The sequence below is a fragment of the Ceratotherium simum genome, chromosome 7, assembly GCF_057802395.1.
Source record: "Ceratotherium simum simum isolate JZ-2026a chromosome 7, ASM5780239v1, whole genome shotgun sequence".
Lineage (NCBI taxonomy): Eukaryota > Metazoa > Chordata > Mammalia > Perissodactyla > Rhinocerotidae > Ceratotherium > Ceratotherium simum.
In genome coordinates this window covers 21,407,344-21,431,666 of record NC_141906.1, presented here as the reverse complement: position 1 = coordinate 21,431,666, position 24,323 = coordinate 21,407,344, and the positions used below count along the sequence as shown (strand labels likewise).

At 38.2% G+C, this 24,323-nt stretch overlaps 1 protein-coding gene and 1 pseudogene across 1 annotated transcript; both read right to left on the bottom strand.

Moving 5' to 3' along the window:
• Window positions 1–2,196: 2,196 nt before the first annotated feature.
• On the bottom strand, window positions 2,197–3,261 carry LOC101397615 (olfactory receptor 10A3-like; annotated as a pseudogene).
• An 8,977-nt stretch (window positions 3,262–12,238) lies between these two features.
• On the bottom strand, window positions 12,239–13,198 carry LOC101387326 (olfactory receptor 10A3). Its single transcript, XM_004418396.3, has one exon. The coding sequence runs from the start codon at window positions 13,181–13,183 to the stop codon at window positions 12,239–12,241; it is 945 nt and encodes a 314-aa protein (XP_004418453.2). The 5' UTR covers window positions 13,184–13,198.
• Window positions 13,199–24,323: the final 11,125 nt, after the last annotated feature.

Sequence of the window (24,323 nt, the reverse complement as noted above, 5' to 3'; positions counted from 1 at the left end):
AATAGTAGGAAGTATAGGCAGAGGACGAATCAGGCAGGGCTTCATAGACCAACTTAAAGATGTTTTTATCCTAAATATGGTAGAAACTCATTGAAATATTTTAAGCAAGGAGATCTATCATAAGATTTACATTTTAAAAGCTCATTTTTGGCGCCGGCCTGGTGGTGTAGAGGTTAAGTGCACGCACTCCACTGTGGGACCTGGTTCGCAGGTTCAGATCCTGGGCGCGCACCGACGCACCGCTAGTCAAGCCATGCTGTGGTGGCGTCCAATATAAAGTAGAGGAAGATGGGCATGGATGCTAGCCCAGGGCCAGGCTTCCTCAGCTAAAAGAGAAGGATTGGCAACGGATGTTAGCTCAGGGCTAATCTTCCTCACACACACACACACAAAAAAAAGTTCGTTTCTTCCTGTCCACATTGATTGTGGTTGGACTTATTGATGTCAACTTCAAAGTCAGGAAAGCATGATTTCAAGCATCAGTTCTACTGGCTGCCATGAGATTAAAGCTGGTATTTCCAGAATTGCTGCTATTTGGAGTAGAATCATAACAGGGTCTTTTTGGACTGACTGTTTTTGTCAAAGTTATAACTAAATTGAGAGTCAGTGTGACGCTGAAATCATCACATATACAACCAAACCTTGAACCTTGACATTTCGTCTTCTATTCCTCACCTGGGATGGATACACAGGGACGATGTGGCTTCTGTGATCTCCCAAGGTCAGTGATCTTCCAATAAACTGTGAATTCCTCCAGGACAGAGACTGTACTTCCCCAGAGACAGTCACTTCTAACAAAAATACGTTGGATCAATGAATGAAAGAGCAAACGAAACAAAGAACAAAAATCAAAATGAAGCTGTATATTTGCCTTGAGATTTAGGCTTTTGGAGATTTTGTTTTTTCCTGAATGGCCTTATTTAATTGGTCCCTCTAAGGGCTATGAGAAAAAAACTGCAGGACACAGACAGACAGATTCGGATGAAAGGACTTCCAAATGCCTGTTTAATGCCCTACTGGAAAGATTATACAACATCCAAATACAAACTGATTTCAACCATTTGATGATGAAATTTCTTTTTGTGAAAATCCAATCAGTTTTGCATCACCACTTCTCATTTTTGGCAGAGGCAGTAGCAATTAAAAATTGTTTTTCCCACAGCTGAATGACAATGGGAATAGTGTTTTACCCCTTTATACCATTCCTAGAGCTGAAACTAAGGGTAATAGGAGTTCATGTAGTGTAGATTCAGTACAGGGGCCCCACTCAATTTAGCAATAGCAACATTAAAATAGGAAGCAAGCATGAAATGTTGCAAATGTTGCAAGATGCGAAATTATTCTGGGGAAGATCATATAGTTAATGATATGACTCAAGGACCATAGAAAATATGCAGAATTAGTTAATCACTTAGTTTCCTATAATAAAAAAAATGAATCGTCTTATGTTTTTAAAGTGTCTGGGACATTTTGGGCCTACAAAGGGAAATTTAACAAAAGTCTACAAAACAGTGGTCTATAAGTGAAAAAGATACTGATACTATCAAGTGAGACTTCAGGGAAGTTCCCATGTAGTTCTCTGGTCACCAACATTGGATGAACATCCAGAAAAATGCCAAGAGAAATCCTGTTTTGAATAACAATCTGTGTGAGTCCATGAAAGTTATTTTAGTCTCCCAAAAATAACGACACTTTGTTTACTCATTCATGGAACGGATTTTCACTCCAGAAATAAAAATCTCATCTCTTTGTTGGTCTGTTAAAGCTCCACCCTGTTAGTGCAGCAGAGTGTGCTTCAGATCAGTCTGAAAAGTTACAATGATTTTGAAAAGCAATTCTGCAATGGTTTAAAACCTGTAAGCACACATACTCTTCATCCCATCAGGCCCACGTTGAGGAATCTATCACACAGAAATAAAACATCAGTACATATGAACATATGGAATTATGTTTATTAAATCTTCATCTTAAAAACAGTAATCCAGCAATTACCTGGATGATGATAATAGAGGAACAAATAAACTGTTGTATTATATGTTATGAAAACTTATATATCTATGAAAAATGAATGGCAACAGTACACTATCAAAAGAAAGAGACGCCTAATATGTTCTTGAACTTGGAATATTCAACAAATTAAAGATGTTCATACAAAGAAATGCAGAATTTTTGGCCATGTATTAAATTTAATAGAGTTTAATCAGGCAGGGACCAAATATCACACGGCTTCCCAAAACGGAATGTGTGCAAGCCCACTATTCTTCTCCATAATTTCATCAAAGCTCTTTTCATTTCACTGTTTCGCAAGCTGTAGATCAGTGGATTCAGCAGAGGTGTAAGCAACGTGTAAGCCAATGACATCAGCTTCTTGGTCTCTGGAGAGTAGCCAGATTTGGGTTGCAGATAAGTCATATTGGCTGTGCCATAGAAGAGGGTAACAGACGTGAGATGGGAGGCACAGGTGGAAAAGGCCTTTTGCCTCCCAGTGGTTGATGGCATCTTCAGGATGGCAAAGAGAATCCGAACATAAGACAAGAGTATCAACAAGAAAGGAACCACGACTATCAAAATGGTGCCAGTGAAGGCGTAGATTTCAAACAAAAAGGTGTCTGCACACACAAGCTCTAGCACTGGGGGAGTCTCACAGAAGAGATGATTAATTTCATTGGGGCCACAAAAGGGAAAACTAAAAACCCATGTGGTCTGCACAGTAGCCACCACGATCCCGGAGACCCATGAGAACATTACTAGATTCATGAAAACCCTTTTGTTCATAATCATTGGGTAGCTCAGAGGATGGCAGATTGCAGCAAATCGATCATAAGCCATTGCCCCCAGGAGAAAACATTCTGTCCCACTAAAAAGGAGAAGGAAATACATCTGCACAAAACAGCTGACAAATGAAATCGATGTTTTCTCAGAGGAGAAGACCACCAGCATTTCAGGCATAACGACTGCACTGATACCCACATCCACCAAAGACAAGATTAGGAGAAACAGGTACATGGGAACGTGAAGACTCTGTTCCAGGGAGATGATGACTATAATGATGGCATTTCCCGTCAGAGTCACCAGGCAGATAACCAAGAAAACCCCAAAGAGCTGCTCTTGGAGTTCAGGAAAGTTAGAAAAGCCCAAGAGGATGAATTCAACCACAGAGCTCTGATTTTGTCTTTTATTTCGGTAGCATATTTTGTTTTTATGGAGGTTATATGTAAATTATGAAGTCACAATCCAATAGCTGAGAGTCTGTGCCTGCATTCATCCCAGATAATCCTGACAAAAGCTATAAACAGGAATCTATCCTGGCATAAATTTATTTTGGCAATTTTGGAGAATGGACAATTACACAAATTAATGAATCTTTCAAATTTAAAAGAACAATGAATAATTCTGGCCTAGAAATCTTATCTGAATAACACAAAATAATATCAAAGTTCTAGTACTTATAGTGCAACTCATATACTATGTACTATGAAAATTTTAACACAGCCTGAAAGAAAACATAAATATTTTATAACTTATTTCCCATTCCTATTACATTGCTATATGTATCATCTATTTTCCCAATTTTATATAGATATGAAATCTAATACCACAAAACAACAAAGTCACAAATGGAAAAATCCCACAAAAATTTTGATAACAGCCTAATAATTCAAAGTTACAGTCCAGTTGATATATATTTATTATAAATATGCATTACGTTCAAAATAACTGTATGTGACTTAGTTAAATATGACAACGTTGCAGAAACACACAAAGAAGATTATATTTTAGGAGTACCTATCTGAGGTGATCTGTAACTTTGTGAATTGACTTCAGGCTCATTGATAACTGCACAAACTGGTCATGGCCAATTATATTGATATTGGCTACTCCATGGGCCATCCTTGTGACCATGATGACTTAAGAAAAAGCCTATTTTTATCATTACGAGACTGTCATTTACAAGTGTCCTCTCTCTCTCCCCCCTTCCCTCTTCCTCTTTTCTCTCTGACTCCCCTCTCCTCTTCTCATCAAGACGTTTATTTAACCATTAATTATTCAACAAACACTGATTGAGCACCCACCATTTTCTAGGCTCAGCAATCTCAGGCACACATTTGATCCCACAGCTCAACAGAGAGCTGGAAACATTACATAAAATAGCATTCCATCATCACCACAGTACTCTCTAACTTATACCATTTATACCTCCTTCTATTTTTCTCCATTACCATCAACTGACATTATATACATATTTCTTTTTCTAACTCCCCTTTAAAATATAAACTCCAAGAGGGAAAAGATTGTATTTTGTTCTTTGCTATATTCACAATGTCTACAACACTACAACAGCCCCTGGCCCACAACAGATGCTAAACCAATATTTGATGAATACAGAAATAAAACAATTAGAAAACTCCAGGCTGTATCTTAAAGGAATAGAGTGTCAAAAAGAAAAGTAACACAAGTACACAACACTATTGGGAAGCAAGGGTAATAACAAGTGCTTTAGACATTTCAATGAGGGAAATGAATGGGGATGGAGGGTGAAAAACCATAATCACAAGATGTTATGTAGGAAGATACGTTAGGTGAAAGGACAAACACATAGGAGGAAGGCTGAGTTGCTCAAGTCAAAAGGTATTTGATGACAACGTAGCACCAGAATTGAGGCCTACTGGCCTTTGTGTGATATTTTGAAAACCTGCGGAAATACCCTGTGGGAGATGAGGAACCCAGGAGAATAGAAGGACACAGCAAGCTGAAGACATGTAATCTTGTCTTGAGTGCACATTAGTAGGACATTAGCAGACAGTAGAAGGCAAGTTGATTTACTTCAGACTTTGACTATAATCATCTGTAAAATCAATGTCTGTATTAATCATAATAATTATATTTCAGATTTCAAAAAATATTTTAAATTTATTAAAATAAATTCTGCAGGATCAAATACTCACTGATGTAGAATACTTAGGCAGATCACCCCTTTTTCTAGATTTCAGCCTTCCAATTGAAAAGTTAGGAGTTGGACTAACTTAACAAGTTTTCTTCCAGCAAACTTCTGAGATTAGATGATTAGTGCATGCAAAGTAATTATACCTCTAACTATTGCCCAAACTTTTCTCTGAAAGGAGAGAAAAAGAAATTGACTAGTATAAACCCCAGAGAATCTACTGATTCAAATGTTTCAGCTGCATCTAGTGATTTCTGGGCACTGAGACATCGTGTCAACAGCCAACTACCAGTGAGGAGAACTGCAAATGGAAAACCCACCCATAGGCACACAAGCAGAATCTGCACTTTCTTACCTATTGACTGTCTCCTTAAATGTCACACTACTTTACCAGAAGTTGTACCTCTAGTCAAAAGCCATCTTCTCATAAATACAACTCAATGATTCAGCGCAATGATTCTAGAACATTAAATGACATTGAATCATTTCCCTGAAGAATCCATCCTTGGAGAACTTGGAATCACTTCATAAACACTTTCCAGTATTTTTTCATGAATTTAAGAGGCTTGAACTTGGTCCCTCACATGAGAAAGCTCAAGAGCACCAACCTGGAGCACCACTCCTTCATATTCCTATAGGGAATAAATGCCTCTTCACACAGGAGACTCGTTTTCACCATGATATCTCCCAGTAGGAGGTGAAAGCAGAGGCTCAACAAGGTTGCAAATGGGGAAAGAAGAGAGGAGTGGGGAAAGACTGTGAGCAAAGAAAGGTGAGGTAGAGGAATGATTGAATGGAATGCAGTTTGTGCAATGGTGGGAATCAAGTTCAAGCAAGCAGATTGAAGCCTCTTTGTAGGCTTCCTCTTTGTAGGAAGCCTGGATGCCCTCCCCCTCATCCAAGAACTTTTGATCATTTCTAGTAGAAATACAGAGCCATTGAAAATATATGAGAAAAACATCATTACAATTGATTTGATAGATAGAACTTTTAAACTAGGAGTCAAAAGATCTGGACTAGTTTGTCTGATTTGAGCAAATCATTTAACTTCTCCGATCCTATTGATTTTCCACTAAAATGAACAAAATGTTATTAATCTCATGGAGTATATATGAGAATCAGAGACTCAGGGATCAGTCTAAACTGATTTAAACAATTAATGAGACCATTGACTCAGTCTCAACAGAGGAAAAAGATGAATGAATCTGTAGGCCAGAACTGGATGATGTGGCCAAATGCAGGTTATCTTTGTCTATTTCTTATTGCTGGTTTCCTGAAGTAGGTTCCATTCTCAAGGCAGCTCATCTCTCCTGGCAGCAATAAGGCTGCCAAAAACACTTAGAGATTCATTCTATGTAATCTGTGTCCAGTGGAAAATGTATCAGTTATCCCGAGAAAAGGGAATTTTCATTCATAGAATCCAATCCAAAGATCCCTCCCATATCATTCTCCCTAGTGGGATAACACCCCATGCATGAACCAGTCAAGTGCAACAAGTGTGGAAAATGTTGCATGGTATGTACTTTCCATGATTTATACCCAATAAAATCCAATGGGGGCTTCTACCATATTGAAATGTTCTATTTCTTGACGTCAGCGATGGTAATGCAGGTGATGTACCATTTGTGAGAAGTCATCAAGATGTAGATCATGATTTGTATGCTTTCCTGCAGGTATATTAGATTTCAATGAAAATGTATAGAAAATTTCAGATACACGCTAAAGGGGATAAAAAGGAAGTAATATTAACATCAAACTGTAATTCATAGCCAATAGCACTAAATTGATAAAACAAAAATCAAAATGTAGATATTTAACACACTTTCCTCAATGATTGACAGACAAAATAGACAACAAAGACATATAAATGGAGAGATTTTAATAAAATTTGATTTAGCAGATGACAATGAGAGAGTAAATATGAGACAAAAACATACTTTTTATGTTGCTAACTCTATATTTTCCTCCAAAACTATTTATGAAATATTTACAAAAATTGATTATGTATTTGTCAGAAAGAAAATATCAATAAATCCAAATACTTGGCAGTCATACATATAACATACTATGCAATAAAACTGCAAAATGACAATCAAATATAGAAAGAGAAAACTAAAGTCTTGGATATTTTAAAACTTTCTGAAAATAAGTTTAGAAAGTTGGTTGGTATAACCCGATGGGAGGGAAACATAACAGAGTAATCATATTAGTAATATAATGTGATACCCTTTGAGCTGGCAATTCTACTTCCTGAAATTTAATATATAGTAAGTACACAAGATGGGTAGAAGGATGTTCACTAGAACATCTTTATAATAGTGAAAAGTTGGAACTGAAATATTCACATAAGGAAACTGGTCACATTGCTTATGCTTACTCATTTAGAATATGATGCACTTTTTAAAAAGAATGAAGGAAAAAACATATAAATATAAAAAGATAGCCTTGAAATATCAACTGAAATGGAAAAGTTGAAAAACAGACCGTAAACTATCCTCCTCCTATTTTTATAAAAAGAAAATGCATGTGCACATAACTAGTATTTTTACATACATAGGAAAAATCAAGAAGAATGGACATCAAAGAATTTAGAATGATAACCTCTAGGAATGGAATTGGGGATGAGAGTTGAGGTACTTTTGAGAGATAATTTTGAATTCTTTTGTATTTCTATGTACTATTTGAATCTTTTTAATAATTCCTTTTATAAAAAATTAAGAGCAAGGTTTAAAATAGAAAATAAAATGCAGGTTTTTAAATGGCAAGATAAAGATGTCACTAGCATCCTAGAAATTTCTCCCAAACAACAATACTAGTGAGAACTTAAACCTAAATTTCATATTCAAAGAAACTGGTACATATCTTAACCTAAATTAGAATATGTGAAAGGGGCTGCCAAAACAGTGAAGGTCGAAACATGGTGCATGAAGACTCAGAGGGGTGTCCACAGAGGCAGGTCAGACAAAGTTAGAAGAGTTCTCTAGAGCTTGTGGTTCTCAAAGTGTGGTCCCTGGACCAGCCACTTCAGAACCATCAGGGGATCTATATTTATTAGAAATATAAATTAATAAGCTCCACCCAGATCTACTGAAACAGACACTCTTCATGTGGGGCCAGCAATCTGTGTTTTAATATCCATCCAGGTGATTCCGATGCAAAACAACTAAAGTTGAGAATCACTGCACGCTGCACACCCTGGACAGCAAAACCAATAATCCTCTTATTTGAAATAAGGAGAATTGGGTCGGTAGGCTGGTAGTGAAGGCTTCCCTGGACCTGCTCTGACACACGGGAGAAGCAGGTAGGCATGGGTGAGCAAAGATCACAGAAACACACCGTAGTTTCAGGAAGCTATCTGTCAGTAGGACAATATGAGATAATGTGAGCTCCCATGATCCAATGGCAGGGGAGTAGTAAAGGAAAAATGAACTCATCTTTATTCTAAAGATATAAACTGTGTTATACTCCAGTGCTTCTCAAACTTTAAAGTGCATCCAAGTCATCTGGGGATTCTGTTAATAGGCACATTGGAATTCACTGTGTCTTGGGAGACCTGAGAGTCTACATTTTTAATGCCCCTCATGAAGCCTATGTGTCTGACCAACAATGGAGTAACAGGTTTATAAAGAACGTTACTGTTAACCATGGGCAACTCCAGCTGACTTGAAATACCGCCTGGCCCCATCACCAAACACCCTGCACATGGCTGATCCAGAAAGAACACACTTTGTTCCAACAAGTGTGATAGTCAAAATAGATCCAGAATCAGAGTAGTACACAGAAACCAAAGAGGAAAAAGAAGAAAAGAACAGGAAAAGCAAATGATGAGTAAAAGCACTCATTAAAACAATGTTGCCCTGGAGTGGATAAAAATTGTCACCAAAAATATTGCCAAGACTTTCTGTAACTTATGAAGTTACTGCCTCTTTAAAGAGGAGCACAAAGCAAATAATATACATGCTCAGGGAAGACATGGCAAAACAACAGAAACTGACGAAGGCTTAGCTGGCAGGGTTCAAAACAGGTGTGGAATTTTTTTAAAAAATCACAAATATGATGTCCATATTGAAAGTACTGAAAAAGAGAATAGACACTGCTGAAACATAGTGGTAGAGAGAAGATTAATCAAGCAAATAAAACAAAATGAAGAGAATTTAAAATGATTAGAGTGAAAAATATAGACTTGGAAAGATGTACAAAAAAGCTAACAAAAAAGATCCAATACATGCATAAGTGATGTACCTAAAGAACTAAAACATTAAGTAAAGAAATGAATCAAGGAACGGGGATATGAATAGTATCTATCTCATAAATTTGCTGCAAAGATTAAATGAGAGAAAAGTATAAGACACTTGACAAGATGCCTGGCACACAAGAGGTACACCTTGTGATGGCTTTTATTATCATTGTTCTACTATAACTACTCTTACTATTATTGTTATTATAGCTGATCCTTACAATATCTCAAATGGTATTACTATCATCATCATCATCGTCAAGTTTTTATCATGAAGAAGCTAGTGTTCAGAAAGCATAAGTAACTGGCAAACCTTAGAAGGTGGCAGAATCAGTGTTTGAAACCAGATTTATTAACTCTTCCTGCATATCACTAGTGTTTCCACTAAGACATGCTGCCTGTCACTTCACTGACCTTTTATGCATATTCAATTAGCAAGAATGAGTAATATATACTTAATTTATATCTGTATTTTCTAATCCATCAAACTTTCTACTGTATCACTCAAACGTGGTTTCGATAAGCATATAAAACCAGTATATGTTCCTTTATATCTGCCTTTGTTGCAGACCAAATATGTATTAGGTGGTATTTATTTCCATGTGGTTTTGCCTTGGTATATCATTCAAACTTTATACTTTCCCTCTCCCAATTTAAACCATCCATATGTCAAAATCTTTAGATAGATCATGGCAGGCATGGAGATGTGCTGCTCAGATTCCTCTCCAAGAAAAGACACACTGCCCAGATGCAAAGGATGTGATTAGCCGACAGCTGTTTGCTTCTTCATGGTAAGACTCAGCTTTCAAGCCAGGCCACACTCTTCTCAGAGAGGCCTCCAGTCAATGACTGAGCAAGGATCTAGCCATTTCTGACCCCTGCACAATGCCTCTAACGGACAATCCAGAGCTCCCCATTGGGTTTACAGAAAATTTTGCCAGGCCTGCTTGGCAGTCAGAGAGCTCCTCCTGCCGAATCCTGTTTCAGGTCTTATTCTTTCCCAGGTCCTCTTTCCCTGATAAGACTCCATCTCAGTGTCTGCTTCCTAGAGAACCCACCAGCTCAAACGGTACTCAAAGTAGTCAGTGAAAGCAGGTAGTAAAACAGCATTTACAGGTTGGATCTTTCCCACCCATTTGGCTTGTAGATCCCATCTCTTTTGTTACGTGGAGTGTAGACATCTCCTGGCATAACAAGGCAGTTAGTGATAAAAGCTTTTAGGAATGGTGATTTGGAATTACAGAACTGTGGAGGGAAATGTACTGCCAGTACAATGTTTCAGGCATTAAAATGTAGAAGGGGGTGAGGGTTGATAAATCAAAACATAATAGAATTATATAGTTGTTACTACATTGCTCAATTCCTCCAGATAGATAAAAAAAAAAAAAAAAAAAAGCTGAGTGCAATCAACAAAGCACTGACAATTAAGTATGAGAGCCAGAGAGTCTTTCGGTAGTTCACAAGTACTCTCATTTCTTGCAATGGCCAAGCAGAAAATGCTGAAGATCAAATCTAGGGTTCAACAGTCAGAATGGCTGAACTTCAAAGAGAGTTCAATGCTTAATCGAGGAAGGTCTATTATGCCGAATTAAAGCTGGAGTTGGAAAAATCTAAGGGTATGACACATGGGATGAGACTGGATAGATGTTTCCAATATATTTCACTCCTAAGACATCTCTGAACCTTCTGATACTGCAGAAGTGGCCAATACCTCCCATTAAGAGCAGGAAGACCATATAAAAAGTACCACATCAGGAGCTACCTTCACCTCCACTCCTGGACACCAGGCCTATACACAGGTTTAAGTCACAACATAACCCAGCCAGGAACACACTAGGCCTGATAAGGAAAAAAGAGACTGCATCATGAGGGAGCTACAAGATCTAGCTAGCCTGTATATAGAGGCCAAGGAAACCCAGGGTACTGGATCCTGAGGGTGCTTGATCAGGAGGCTAGTCCATAAAACTGGACAAGGGAAAGTTTGTTGACTTGGTCTGAGAAGAAAAGATAGGAAGTTTGGCATCGAAGAAGTCTAGGGTAGGAGGCAATAGGAACTCATGTAATGTAGATTCAGTAAAGGATCCCCTCTCTAATAATAGCAACATTAAAATAGGAAGCAAGCGTCTTGGAACAATGTTCCAAGTTGCAAGATGAGAAATTATTCTGGGGAAGATCATATAGTTAATGATACGACTCAAGGACCATAGAAAATATGCACAAATACTTAAATCACTTAGTTTCCTGCAATAAAAAAAATGAACCATCTTATGTTTATAAACAAAGTGTCTAGGGGCATTCTGGGCCTACAAAAGGAAATTTAACAAAAGTCTCTAAAAACAGTGGTCTATAAGTGAAAAAGATACCAATACTATCAAGTGAGATTTCAGGGAAGTTCCCATGTAGTTCTCTGGTCACCAACATTGGATGACTATCTGGATAAATCCTGTTTGAATAATAATCTGTGAGTCCATGAAGTAGAACCAGTTTGGTCTCCCAAAAATAACGGTACTTTGTTTACTCATTCATGGAACAGATTTCACCCCAGAAATAAAAATCTCACCTCTCTTTTGGTCTGTTGAAGCTCTACCCTGTTAGTGCAGCAGAGTGGGCCTTCAGATTAGTCTGAAAAGTTACAATGATTTTGAAAAGCAATTCTGCAATAGGTATTAAAATCTATAAGCACACATACTCTTCATCCCTTCAGGCCTGTTTTGAGGAATCTATCACACAGAAATAAAATATCAGTGCATATGAACATATGGAACTAAGTGTTTATTGAAGCTTCATCTTAATGACAGTAATCCAGTAATTACCTGGATGATGATAATAGAGGAACAAATAAACTGTTGTATTATGCTATGAAGACATATATAGCTATAAAAAATTAATGACAACTGTATACTCTCAAAAGAGAGGGATCCCTAATATATTATTGAACTTTGAAAACTCAACAAACTAAAGATGTTTATACAAAGAAATGCAGAATGTTTGGCCATGTATTAAATTTAAATAGAGCGCAGTCAGGCAGTGACCAAAAATCACATGGCTTCCCAACATAGTCAGAATGTGTGTAAATCCACTTTTCTTCGCCATAATTTCATCAAAGCTCTTTTCATCTCACTGTTTCGCAAGCTGTAGATCAGTGGATTCAGCAGAGGTGTAAGCAACGTGTAAGTCAATGACATCAGCTTCTTGGTCTCTGGAGAGTAGCCAGATTTGGGTTGCAGATAAGTCATATTGGCTGTGCCATAGAAGAGGGTAACAGACGTGAGATGGGAGGCACAGGTGGAAAAGGCCTTTTGCCTCCCAGTGGTTGATGGCATCTTCAGGATGGCAAAGAGAATCCGAACATAAGACAAGAGTATCAACAAGAAAGGAACCACGACTATCAAAATGGTACCAGTGAATGCGTAGATTTCAAACAAAAAGGTGTCTGCACACACAAGCTCTAGCACTGGGGGAGTCTCACAGAAGAGATGATTAATTTCATTGGGGCCACAAAAGGGAAAACTAAAAACCCATGTGGTCTGCACAGTAGCCACCACGATCCCGGAGACCCATGAGAACATTACTAGATTCATGAAAACCCTCTTGTTCATAATCATTGGGTAGCTCAGAGGATGGCAGATTGCAGCAAATCGATCATAAGCCATTGCCCCCAGGAGAAAACATTCTGTCCCACCAAAAAGGAGAAGGAAATACATCTGTGCAAAACAGCTCACATATGAAATTGATATTTTCTGAGTGGAGAGGACCGCCAGCATTTCAGGTATAATGACTGCACTGAAACTCACATCCACCAAAGGCAAGTTCAGGAGAAACAGGTACATGGGAACATGGAGGCTCTGTCCCAGGGAGATGACGACTATAATAATGGCATTTCCCATCAGAGTCACCAGGTAGATAACCAAGAAAACCCCAAAGAGCTGCTCTTGGAGTTCAGGAAAGTTAGAAAAGCCCAAGAGGATGAATTCAACCACAGAGCTCTGATTTTGCCTTTTCATTTCAGTAGTGGAGTGTATATTGTTTTTATGGACATTGTATGTAAATCATGAAGTCACAATCCAATAGCTGAGAGTTGGAGTCTGAAATTCTTGGCAGAAGATATAATGATGAGCTCATTTTGACAGATCTTCAAGTTGCCAGTTTTGAGTATGGCCAATATGTTGGAATAGCGAATTTTCCAAATACAAGTGAAGTGAAGAATTTTTGCTCAGAAATCTTGTTTTAGAAGCACAAAAAGATAGCAGATGTTCTTTGGCAATTTTTTTGATAGGTTGAAAATTAATCCTATTCTTAAAATGTACACAGACATTATATTATTTAGAATTTTTTGTCCATTACATTGACGTATGCAACTCTGTTCTTTTCAATTGTATATTTATGTGTGAATTTTCAAAGTGTTTAAAATAAAACAAACAGCCAAAAATAACTAGAAAAAAATTATAACTAATAACTCAAAATTAAATCAAATGTTGATAAATGTTTATTATAAATGCCAAAGTTCAAAATGCGCTTATATTACTTTGTTGAAAACAAAATATATGACTAATGCAACCCAAACAAATACAGAAACTCTCAAAAGGGGTTAAATTTCAGATGCACTTATCTCAGATGAACATTAAGTAAATTGCTTCAAGCATATTGATTTCTGGTCAGAATGGATCTGACTAATTATATGGAAATATGCCTGAAAGAGAAACTAGAGCTCAGTTCTCCATGGCGCATCCTTGTGACCATGAAGTACCTTTCAGGGCTATAGAAAATACCATTTTTGGTCATTCTGATCCTGTGGTTTATACAGTCTGTGTCTCTTTCTCTCTCTCTTTCTCTCTTTCTGTCTCTCTCTCTCTTTCTCACACACACACACACACACACACACACATTATGGAATTCATTTAACCACTGACCATTCAATAAACACTGATTGAGCACCTACAATGTGGGTTCCTGTGTACCCTCAGATATATTTGAGCCATAAACCTAACAAGGAGGTCTTCCCTGACCACACAGCATAAAATAGCAACTCCTACCCCCATCCCAGCATTCTCTGACTCCCATCTCCCTTATATTTTACTATAACACTCATCACCAACTGAAATAACACATATTTATTTGGATTTTATGCTTGTTTTCTAACTCTTCCTTCTGAAACATATGCTCCAGAAGGAAAGGAACTTTGTTCTGTTCTTTGCTGTTTTCTCAGTGCCTAGAACAGATAATAAATGACATAATAGATGCTAAACCAACACTTATTGAATAGACGGAGGAATAAATACTAAAATTAGGAAAACCCAAACTCTTCCCTTAAGGAATATGGTGTCTGAAGGAAAAATAAATCAAATACAAAATAATAGAGAGCCCCAGGATTAATCCATGGCTTTTGTAGAAGTTTGAGGCCCCTTGTGGGATTGGAAATACCCCTGGATTGGAGGATGGGCTCTAGTCCTGACTCTGCCACTACCTCCAAGATGAGTCTCTGCCTCTCCCTACACTCAGGGTCTCCTGTGTGGGTGGGAGCAGGAAAATAACCGTGGACAGCCCTTCTGGCTCTGATATGGAGTTTCTCTGATTTGTTTGTAGAAAACTGCAGGCTGTAGGGCTTCTCCTCCACTCAAAGGACAGCCAGGCTGAAGAGATGCTGGAATAGTGGTGGGTGGGCATATAGGAGGCACACATTCTGCCTGAGCCCTTTGGGCCTGCCAGTCCCAAGCAGAGCTGACCATCTTCCTCCCAGTCCAGCTGCCCCTCCTGAGCCCCTCTCTGAGCAGAGCACCTCACTTCTCCCACTTGTCCTCTGCAGTCACTCAGACCAACTCTCCCTTGACCCCAGCATCCTATTCACTGTCAGGCCCACAGGTCTTTAAAATCTGGAGTCCCTCTGGCCTCAGCAAGTTCGTCCCCACTGACTCTGCTCCAGCTCACTGCCTCTTTTCCTCCCACTCAACCTCCTCCCATCATTAACTGGTCTCCCAACTGGCTTCTCCACGTTTCATACCTTCTCCTCCAATCTATCGCTCATAGCTGCCAAAATAATATCATCCTCTCTCCCAGAATCTTCAGGATCTCTTCTTGTCAGTAAAATAAAATGCTTACTTCTCAGGCTGGCATTTAAAGGAAACCAGAGTGGGAAGAAGTTCTTTAAAACTTTAAAGATGGAAAAATTACTTCTGAGTGGAGAGGGAGAGTGAACAACCATAATCACAGGATGTCATGGTAGAAGGACCATTAAGTGGAAGGAGGAAGGCTGACTTGCTCAAATCAAAGGTATTCGATGACGTCTTAGCATTAAAATGGAGTTCTATTAGCCTTTGGAGGGTTCTCTGAAAACCAGCAGAATTGCACTGTGGGACAGGAGGGAGCCAGGAGGAGAGAAGGACAAGCAAGCTGAGGACGTGTAATGTTGTCTTGAGCTCAGACCATTAGGACGTTAACAGAAAGTAAAAGACAAGTTGGTTTACCAAGTTGGACCATAGTGATACATTAAAAGCAAATGACTGTATTAACTTTAATACTTATATTTTGGATATCAAAAAATCTCCTAAAATGAGTAAAGTGGACTCTGCAGAAAAAAACATTTAAGTACCATTTCAGAGAGACAAAAGTATATTTTAAACTCTAAGTGTATAAAACCAAGTAAGTTTTAAAAATAAGAAAATTTAGAGTATCCTATTAAAAATAGACAAACTTCAGGGGGCTGATCAAGTTATAGAACCAATCTAAATTGCTGCCTTCATGAATGATTAAAACACAACAACTGAACCTGAATGCTCCATCTTTGCCTCTAATATGAACTACCCTAATGCTGACTTGACTAAATCACTGACATGTTCTTCTGGCTCTAGTGTTAACTTTCTATATGACCTTGGGCAAATCACTCCCTCCTCTGGGTTTCATCTTTCTACATGACCAGCCTTATTTCTGACCATCTCCCACCCCAGCTACAAACCTATATGAATCGATGATTAGTGAAAGCAAATTACTCATAGCTTTAATCACTGCCCAAAGTTTTATGTGAATATGAGAGGTTGATGAGAGTAGTTGATATTCTTACCTGAGCACTGAGTTATCATTTGATAGGTATCTCCAATTATCAGTGAGAAGAACTATAAATGGTAAACCCGCTAACAGGTACGTAAGAAGAACCTAACCTATTGACTGCCTCTGATTTTCATCCCGTTTAATCAGACATTCGCCTCTTTAGTTAAAAAAACTCTCCCATAAATAGAACTCAGTGATTCAATGCACTGATTTTATGACATAACGTAGCATTCAATTGTTTGCCCTGGGAGAATCCTTCTCTGGAGAATTCACACTCAATTTATATAGACTTTCCCATTTGGGCATACAAAAACTCAACTGCACAAACTTGGAGCAACACTCCTTCAGGTTTCTACAGGGAATAAAACACCTCTTCGCTCAAGACCCTCAATTCCACCACGACCTCCCGCATTAAGAAATGAAAGCAGATGCTGAGCGAATGTTAGTAAATAGGTAGAGTGAAGAAGGGAGGAAGGGATGAAGGTATGAGCAAAGGCAGGAGGATGTAGACAGAGGGTCTGATTGCATGAGGTGGACAGTTTCTGGAATGATAGGAAACACGTTAAGGCAAGTAGACTGAAGTTACTTTGTGGAAAGCCTGGATGTCATTACCAAAATGTTTTATATTTCTAATAGAAATATAGAAACACTGAAAATTTCAGGGGAAAATCATTCAGATGATTTTATACCTGGAGATTTTTAGCTTGAAATTAAAAATATCTGACTACCTATCTGACATCAAGCAAATGTGTAACTTCTCTGGCTCCCTTACTTTTCTGCTAAAATAAAGATAATGCTATTCATCTCACAGGGTATGTGTAAGAACAAGAGGACTCAGGATCCCATCTATACTGACCTGAAGAGTGAGGCCATTGGCTCAGTCCCAGCAGAAGGCAGGGTGGAATGAATCCATAGGCTTGGCTTTGTACAGAACTCCGCTGATGTAACCAGGGCCTGGGTTCCCTTTCTCTGTTTCTCATCTTTGCTTGCCTAGGGTAGGTTCCATTCTCAAGGAAGCTCTCCCCTCCTAGGGGCAATAAGCTTGCCAACAACAACACTGCCAAACTCCCTAATCTGTGTCCTGTCAGAAACATACCAGTTATCCTATGAAAAAAGGTTTTTATTCACAAAACCAATCCAAAGACCTCTCTCATATCATCCACTATAGTGAGATCACAATTGAAACCATGAACCAGACACTGTGACTGTGACTAGGATGGGAAACGCTGCCTAATATGCACCTTTCTTGGTCCCTATCCCATAGCCAGGGATAGCATCAATCCCAACTAGGCATAACTGAAAAGGTTTAATGAAAAAATTCCCAAGCTAAATGAAGGTATTGTTGGCAGGAGAAGGAGGCCAATGAATGACGGTAAGTCAACACTCAAATGCCCCTATACATAGGAGAAAGCACACTGTCTACTTTATATTATCACACAAACACAAGGAGGTAAGATGAAAGCTGAGACCCAATCAAATTTAATTATTTGCTTTTTCAAGACAGACTGGAAGGAAGTATAGATATGGTGGCATGAAAAAACAAGAAATATTGCAAAGGGTACATTGATAGTTCTATGGTACATGAAAGTGGTGGGTGAAGAAGAGAGGATTTCAAATCTTCGTGAAAGGGAGGATGGAGAATAAGTAGAAACAGGACAAGGGAAGTCCATAAATCAGTCACTTCAAGGACTTTGCACACATTAGGTGCCAGTTGCCAAGTCCAGGAGTGAGGTGGAAAAGGATATAAAAGAAGTCAAGGGGCATAGTCACACATCCTACTAAGGAAGGGACATTTTTGGAATTGACCATCTCTTCACTGAGCAGGCTGAGAGTCTCACTGTAAAAGGCATTGCTAAGAACCCTATATGGATGCTGCAGTCACCTTCTGTTGTGGTAAGAAACCTATTGGGATCTGAAAGTGGGGAATGGTAAGTGTGACACACAGAGATTATTATCCTCCTGAGGATATATATTATTTATTATAGATATTATCTATTATTTATCATAGATAGATATTATCCTCCAGAGTCTCTTATGAACTAAGAAGGAAAGTAACAGAGTAAGACCCATCAGCAAGCTGTGGGAACAGTAGCCATTCTTTTATTTTATTTTTTTTTTAGCTGAGGAGGGGGTTGCATTTATGCCAGTGTTCCAAAAAGGGAAGAGGAAATTCTAACTTGTCTGAAAAAGAGCACTGTCAGTGACAGCCATGACAAAAGTGGATGCAGAATATCCTCAGGACAGTGCCAGAGGGGTCTAAAGGCACATCAGCCATGATAGTACTAGAGTCTGATAGGTATTCTTGATGATACCCCTGCCAGGGATCAAGATTGGGGCAGCAACTCTCAACAAATAGGGTATAGAAGGAACGTACCTCAACATAACAAAGGCCATATACAATAAACCCACAGCTAACATCATACTTAATGGTGAAAGATTGAAGGCTTTACTCTAACATCAGGAACAACACAAGGGTGCCCACTCTCACCACTCTTATTCAACATAGTACTGGAAGTCCTAGCTAGAGCAATCAGGCAAGACAAAGAAATAGAAGGCATCCAAATCAAAAAAGAACAAGTAAAATTGTCATTATTTGCAGATAATATGATCTTATATGTAGAAAATTATAAAGACTCAACCAAAACACTGTTGGAACTAATCAATGAATTCAGTAAAGTTGCAGGATACAAAATCAACATACAGAAATCAGTTGTGTTTCTATACACTAACAGTGAAATATCTGAAAAAGAAATAAAGAAAACAAACCCATTCACAATAGCATCAAAAACAATAAAATACTTAGGAATAAATTTAACCAAGGCAGTAAAAGAACTGTATAATGAAAACTACAAAACTTTGATGAAAGAAATTGAAAAAGACACAAATAATTTCAAAGATATCCCATGTTCATGGATTGGAAGAGTTAATATTATTAAAATATCCATACTACCCAAAGCCATCTTTAGATTCAATGCAATCTCTATCAAAATTCCAATGACGTTTTTCACAGAAATAGAAAAAAAAAATCCTAAAATTTATATGGAACTACAAAAGACCCTGAATAGCCAAAGAAACCCTGAGAAAGAAGAACAAAGTTGGAAGTATCACACTTCCTGATTTCAAACTATATGTCAAAGCTATAATATTTAAAACAGTATAGTACTCGCATAAAAACTGACGGATAGACCAATAGAACAGAATAGATAGCTCAGAAATAAACCCCCACATATACGTTCAACTAATATTTGACAAAGGAGCCGAGAAGACTCAATGGGGAAAAGATAATCGCTTCAATAAATTGTGTTCAGAAAACTGGATAACCACATCCAGAAAAATGAAACTGGACCGCTATCTCACACCACTCACAAAAATTAACTCAAAATAGATTAGAGACTTAAATACAAGAACTGAAGCCATAAGTTTCTTAGAAGAAAACATAGGGAAGAAACTCTGTGACGTTGGTCTTGACAATGATTTTTTGGATATGACACCAAAAGCACAAGCAACAAAAGCAAAAATCAACAAGTGGGCCTGATCAAACTAAAAAGCTGTATAGCAAAGGAAACAATAAACAAAATGAAAAGGCAACCTACCAAATGGGAGAAAATATTTGCAAATCATGTATCTGATAAGGAGTTAATATCCAAAATATATAGAGAACTCATACTTTATAACAAAAAAACAATCCAATTAAAAAATGGGCAGAGGAAATGAATAGACATTTTTCCAAAGAAGACATACAAACGGCCAACAAGTACATGAAAAGATGCTCAACATCACTAATCATCAGGGAAATGTTAATCAAAACCACGAGATATCACCTCACACCTGTTAGAATGGCTATCATCAAGAAGACAAGATAAGAAGTGTTGGTGAGGATGTGGAGAAAAGGGAACACTTGTGCCCTGTTGAAGGGAATGTAAATTGATTCAACCATTATGGAAAACAATATGGAGGTTCCTCAAAAAATTAAAAATAGATCCACCATATGATCCAGCAATTCCACATCTGGGTATATAACCAAAGGAAATGAAAACAGGATATTGAAGAGATATCTGCACTCCCATGTTTATTGTGGCATTATTCACAAAAGCCAAGAGACAGAAACAACCTAAGTGCCCATCAATGGTTGAATGGATAAAGAGGATGTGATATATATATACAATGGAATATTATTCAGCCATGAGAAAGAAGGACATCCTGTCATTTGCAAAAAATTGGATGGACCTTGAGCATATTATGCTAAGTAAGATAAGTCAGACAGAGAAAGACAAGTACTGTGTGATAGCACCTGCATGTGCAATTTTAAAAAGCCAAACTTGTGAAAACAGAGAGTAAAATAGTGATTACCAGAGGATGGCAGATGGGGGTATAGGATAAATGTTGTTTAAGGGTACAAACTTGCAATGAGTAGTAGATAATCCCTAGAGATCTAATGCACAGTGTAGTGAATATAGACAACAATACTGTATGATAATCATCATACTTGCTAAGATACTAGAACTTAGTTATTCCAACCACCAAAAAAAATGATAAATATGTGATAGAAGTGCTAATTATCACTACAATGGCAATCATATTACAATATATATGTGTATCAAATTAACATATTGTAATTGTATAACCTTAAATTTACACAATGTTGTATGTCAAATACATTTCAATAAAAAACCAATTCTCTCAGTGAAAATAAATAAATAAATAAATAAAATTATTGTCATCATTACTACTACTATTATATAATGAAAATCATTATATTTATATTTTTACTTATATTTTTATTTAAATTATATACAATTTTTATATTTTATATTATATTTATACTTACTATATGTTAATATACATTATATTATATATTATATTTTATAAATATTTGTATTTTATATATTAAATATAATATATATTTATTTTTATATTATTTATTAATAAATTTACATTATATATTTATTATATTTATATATAGTATTAGTAGTAGTTCCAAGCTTAGTAATCTCCCTAAATTATAAATGCTATTATATGATAATTTTATAAATTTTTATGAATTTATAATTATTCTTATATGATATTTATAATTTTTTAAAAACTAACCTTAAGAAAAGATAAGTAACTTGGCAAAGGCAAACAGCTAGAAAGTGGCAGATCCAGTATTTGGAACCAGGTTTATTCAGCTCTCACTGAGTGTCCCTAATCTTTCCAGTAAATCACACTGATTCTCACATCAGCAATGTTTTATGTATATTCAACTAGCAATGGTGAGTACAAGTAATTTGTGTTTATCGTTTCCAGCCCATCAAGAATGTTCTATTATCTCTTGCATGGTTTTGGCATGCTTATAACAGCAATGTAAGTGCCTTTGTTACATTTGCTTTTGTTGTTGATGGAATCCACACAGATGCAATATTTACAGCTGGGGGAACCTTGGTGTGTAACTTCAAATTTATACTTTCCCTCTCACAATTTCCAACATCTATGCTTCAAAATCCTCAATTATATAAACATATCTTTATATACGATTGACGACAAAGAGGTCCCTGGATCTTCTTGCATTCAACAAATCTTTACTGACCACCTCTCGGTGCTAAGACCTTGCAAGGCTCTCAATACATCGTGATGAGTTCAACACGCATGGTCCCTGCCCTCCTTACAGGTCTGTATCCCTTTAGGCTTTGAAAAAACAATTCCTGGAAATGTTTCCAGAAGCCTTTTCCAAAATAAGCAGGAAAAATGTAGAATAGAAGATATTCTCCATCATAAAGTCTTTTGAACAGGAGGACAAAAGAAGAAAGCAATTTGTTGTGCTTTCAATTCTCTCAAGCTAGTTTTCCAGCAGACTTTATTCCTGTTGTAGAACATTAGGCCTCCCCAAAAGGAATAGCCAACCGGTATGGATCTGGAGCTCAGAAGAGAGACCTGAGCTTGATTTGAGGCATTATTGGCATACAGATCCAGTTATATCACTAGCAACAGGAGCATCCCCTCAAGTTAGGCTGTAAGAAGAGAAGAGGGTCAAAACCAGAAGCCCAAGGAACTCTGACACTTGAGTCTCGGGAGACCAAGAGGGTGCTGATCAGAAACCTGAAGAGAACTAAGCAAGAACAAAGTCCCAGAAGTCACAGGAAGTTTCAGGAAGGAAGGAACAATCAAGGTTAGCATCTCTGATCCTCTCAGAAGCCTGAAACATTTTTTTTTTTTAAATAACATACGTTTTATTTTATTTATTTATTTTTTTAATTTTTTTTATTTATTTATTCTTTTCCCCCAAAGCCCCAGTAGATAGTTGTACGTCATAGCTGCACATCCTTCTAGTTGCTGCATGTGGGACGCGGCCTCAGCACGGCCGGAGAAGCGGTGTGTCGGTGCGCGCCCGGGATCCGAACCTGGGCCGCCAGCAGCGGAGCACGTGCCCTTAACCACTAAGCCACCGGGCAGGCCCTGAAACACTTTTTATATAAAAAGAGGAGCCCAGTTTCCCTTGACCTTTTCTTATAATTGTATAAGAAATGTTAGCCTGAGAAAAAGCTTCCAGTTGCTTTATACAGGGAAATATATAAGAGGTCTCTTTCCAAGGATGAGTAGGGGCGTAGTCCAAACTTCGGGCAAAGAGTCAGAAGTAGTGCTAGGAATGAGGTTTGCAGCCTTCAAACATGACCCTAAAATGCTCCTTAGGATAACAGCAACAGTGCAAACCCACTTCAGAAAGGTGGACAAAAATCTTGGCCTCTGCGCTGAAACAATGGAAAAGGAAAAAGAGGTTATCCCCATCCTGTAGTTAGGAAGGGAAGGCCTGCATGTGGCAGTGCCTGCGTGCATCTGGGGAGGGATAAAAAAAAATACATAACCAGTTTTTTGCCTCTGTACCCTGGGTCTAGTGAGCTTAATTCCAGTTTTATTCGCATCTGTCCACATACTGATGTGAAAAAGACACACTAAAAGCAGGAAACAGGCAGAATTGGGTGACTTGCCTCTGTAAGTGCCAGGCTGCCTTACATATATCCAACTTACTCTATTCCCTGCCATTCACTCCTTATCTGGTAACCACGTCCCAGACTTCACCGGACAGTGCAGGCAATTGTCATGTGTAGCACACCAACCCAATCTCAAAGTTGCCATGGATTTACCAACATAAATTCAGTCTTTTCCTGGCAACCTTTCCCCCAAATACACCCAAGAATACTCAGACATGCTCACATTTTTAACCTGCTAAAGGAGCCCTACCAGTTTGTGAGTTCTACCAGAGGCCACTTCCCTTTTAAGAGCCCCAGGAAAGAGGAGGAGAGATGGGGAGGATTTCAGGAACAATTGGAGCTGCAGCAGCTGATGTCTTACTCCATGTGGCTCATGGCTGCTGCTGGCTCCCCCACCCCCCTCTTCCACATAGGGTTGTCAGATTGAGCAAATAAAAATACAGGGTGCCCAGTTAAATTTGAATTTCAGATAAACTATAAATAATTTTTTTGTGCAAGTATGTCCCATACAAAAAAATTATTCACTGTTTATCTGAAATTCAAATTTAACTAGACATCTTATATTTTGTCTGATACCCTCCTCCACCTGCCACTCTTGCACCCCACTCTTTTAGAAGGGTTTCCTACAGCTGTTCTGAGGGTCCTCCTTTTGGGCCACAGCTCTCTCTCTCCCATGGTTCACACTTCACACCCCCTAGAAGGAAGCTAAGTAAGGAACTTTGGCCCCAGAGTGGGCCCAGCCTCTCTCAGCTCCTAAAATCACTGCTTCCTCTGATCACCAGGCCCTATAGCCTGGTCGGGCCCATCCTTCCAGACTTCTATTCACAAGGACCTCAATGCCTCTCCCTCTTACCCAGCCCCCTCAGGGAACCCCAGGCCATCACAGACACTTGTATCTGTGTACATATCTGTGTGACATATTATTTTGTCTGCTCAGAATCTTTCCCTTTGGGGAGCCACTCTCCCACTCCGTGTGTTTCAGGGGGTGCTGATCCTTTCTTACTCTACCCTGGGGGTGTGGCCTAGGCCATGAAATTCAGGCCTAGCCAGAGAAGTTCACCTCCCAGACCACAGAGATTGTTTAAGGCTGGGCACATACCCAGGGTCAGGTCAAAATCCTCCCCCAACTTCCCTGCTA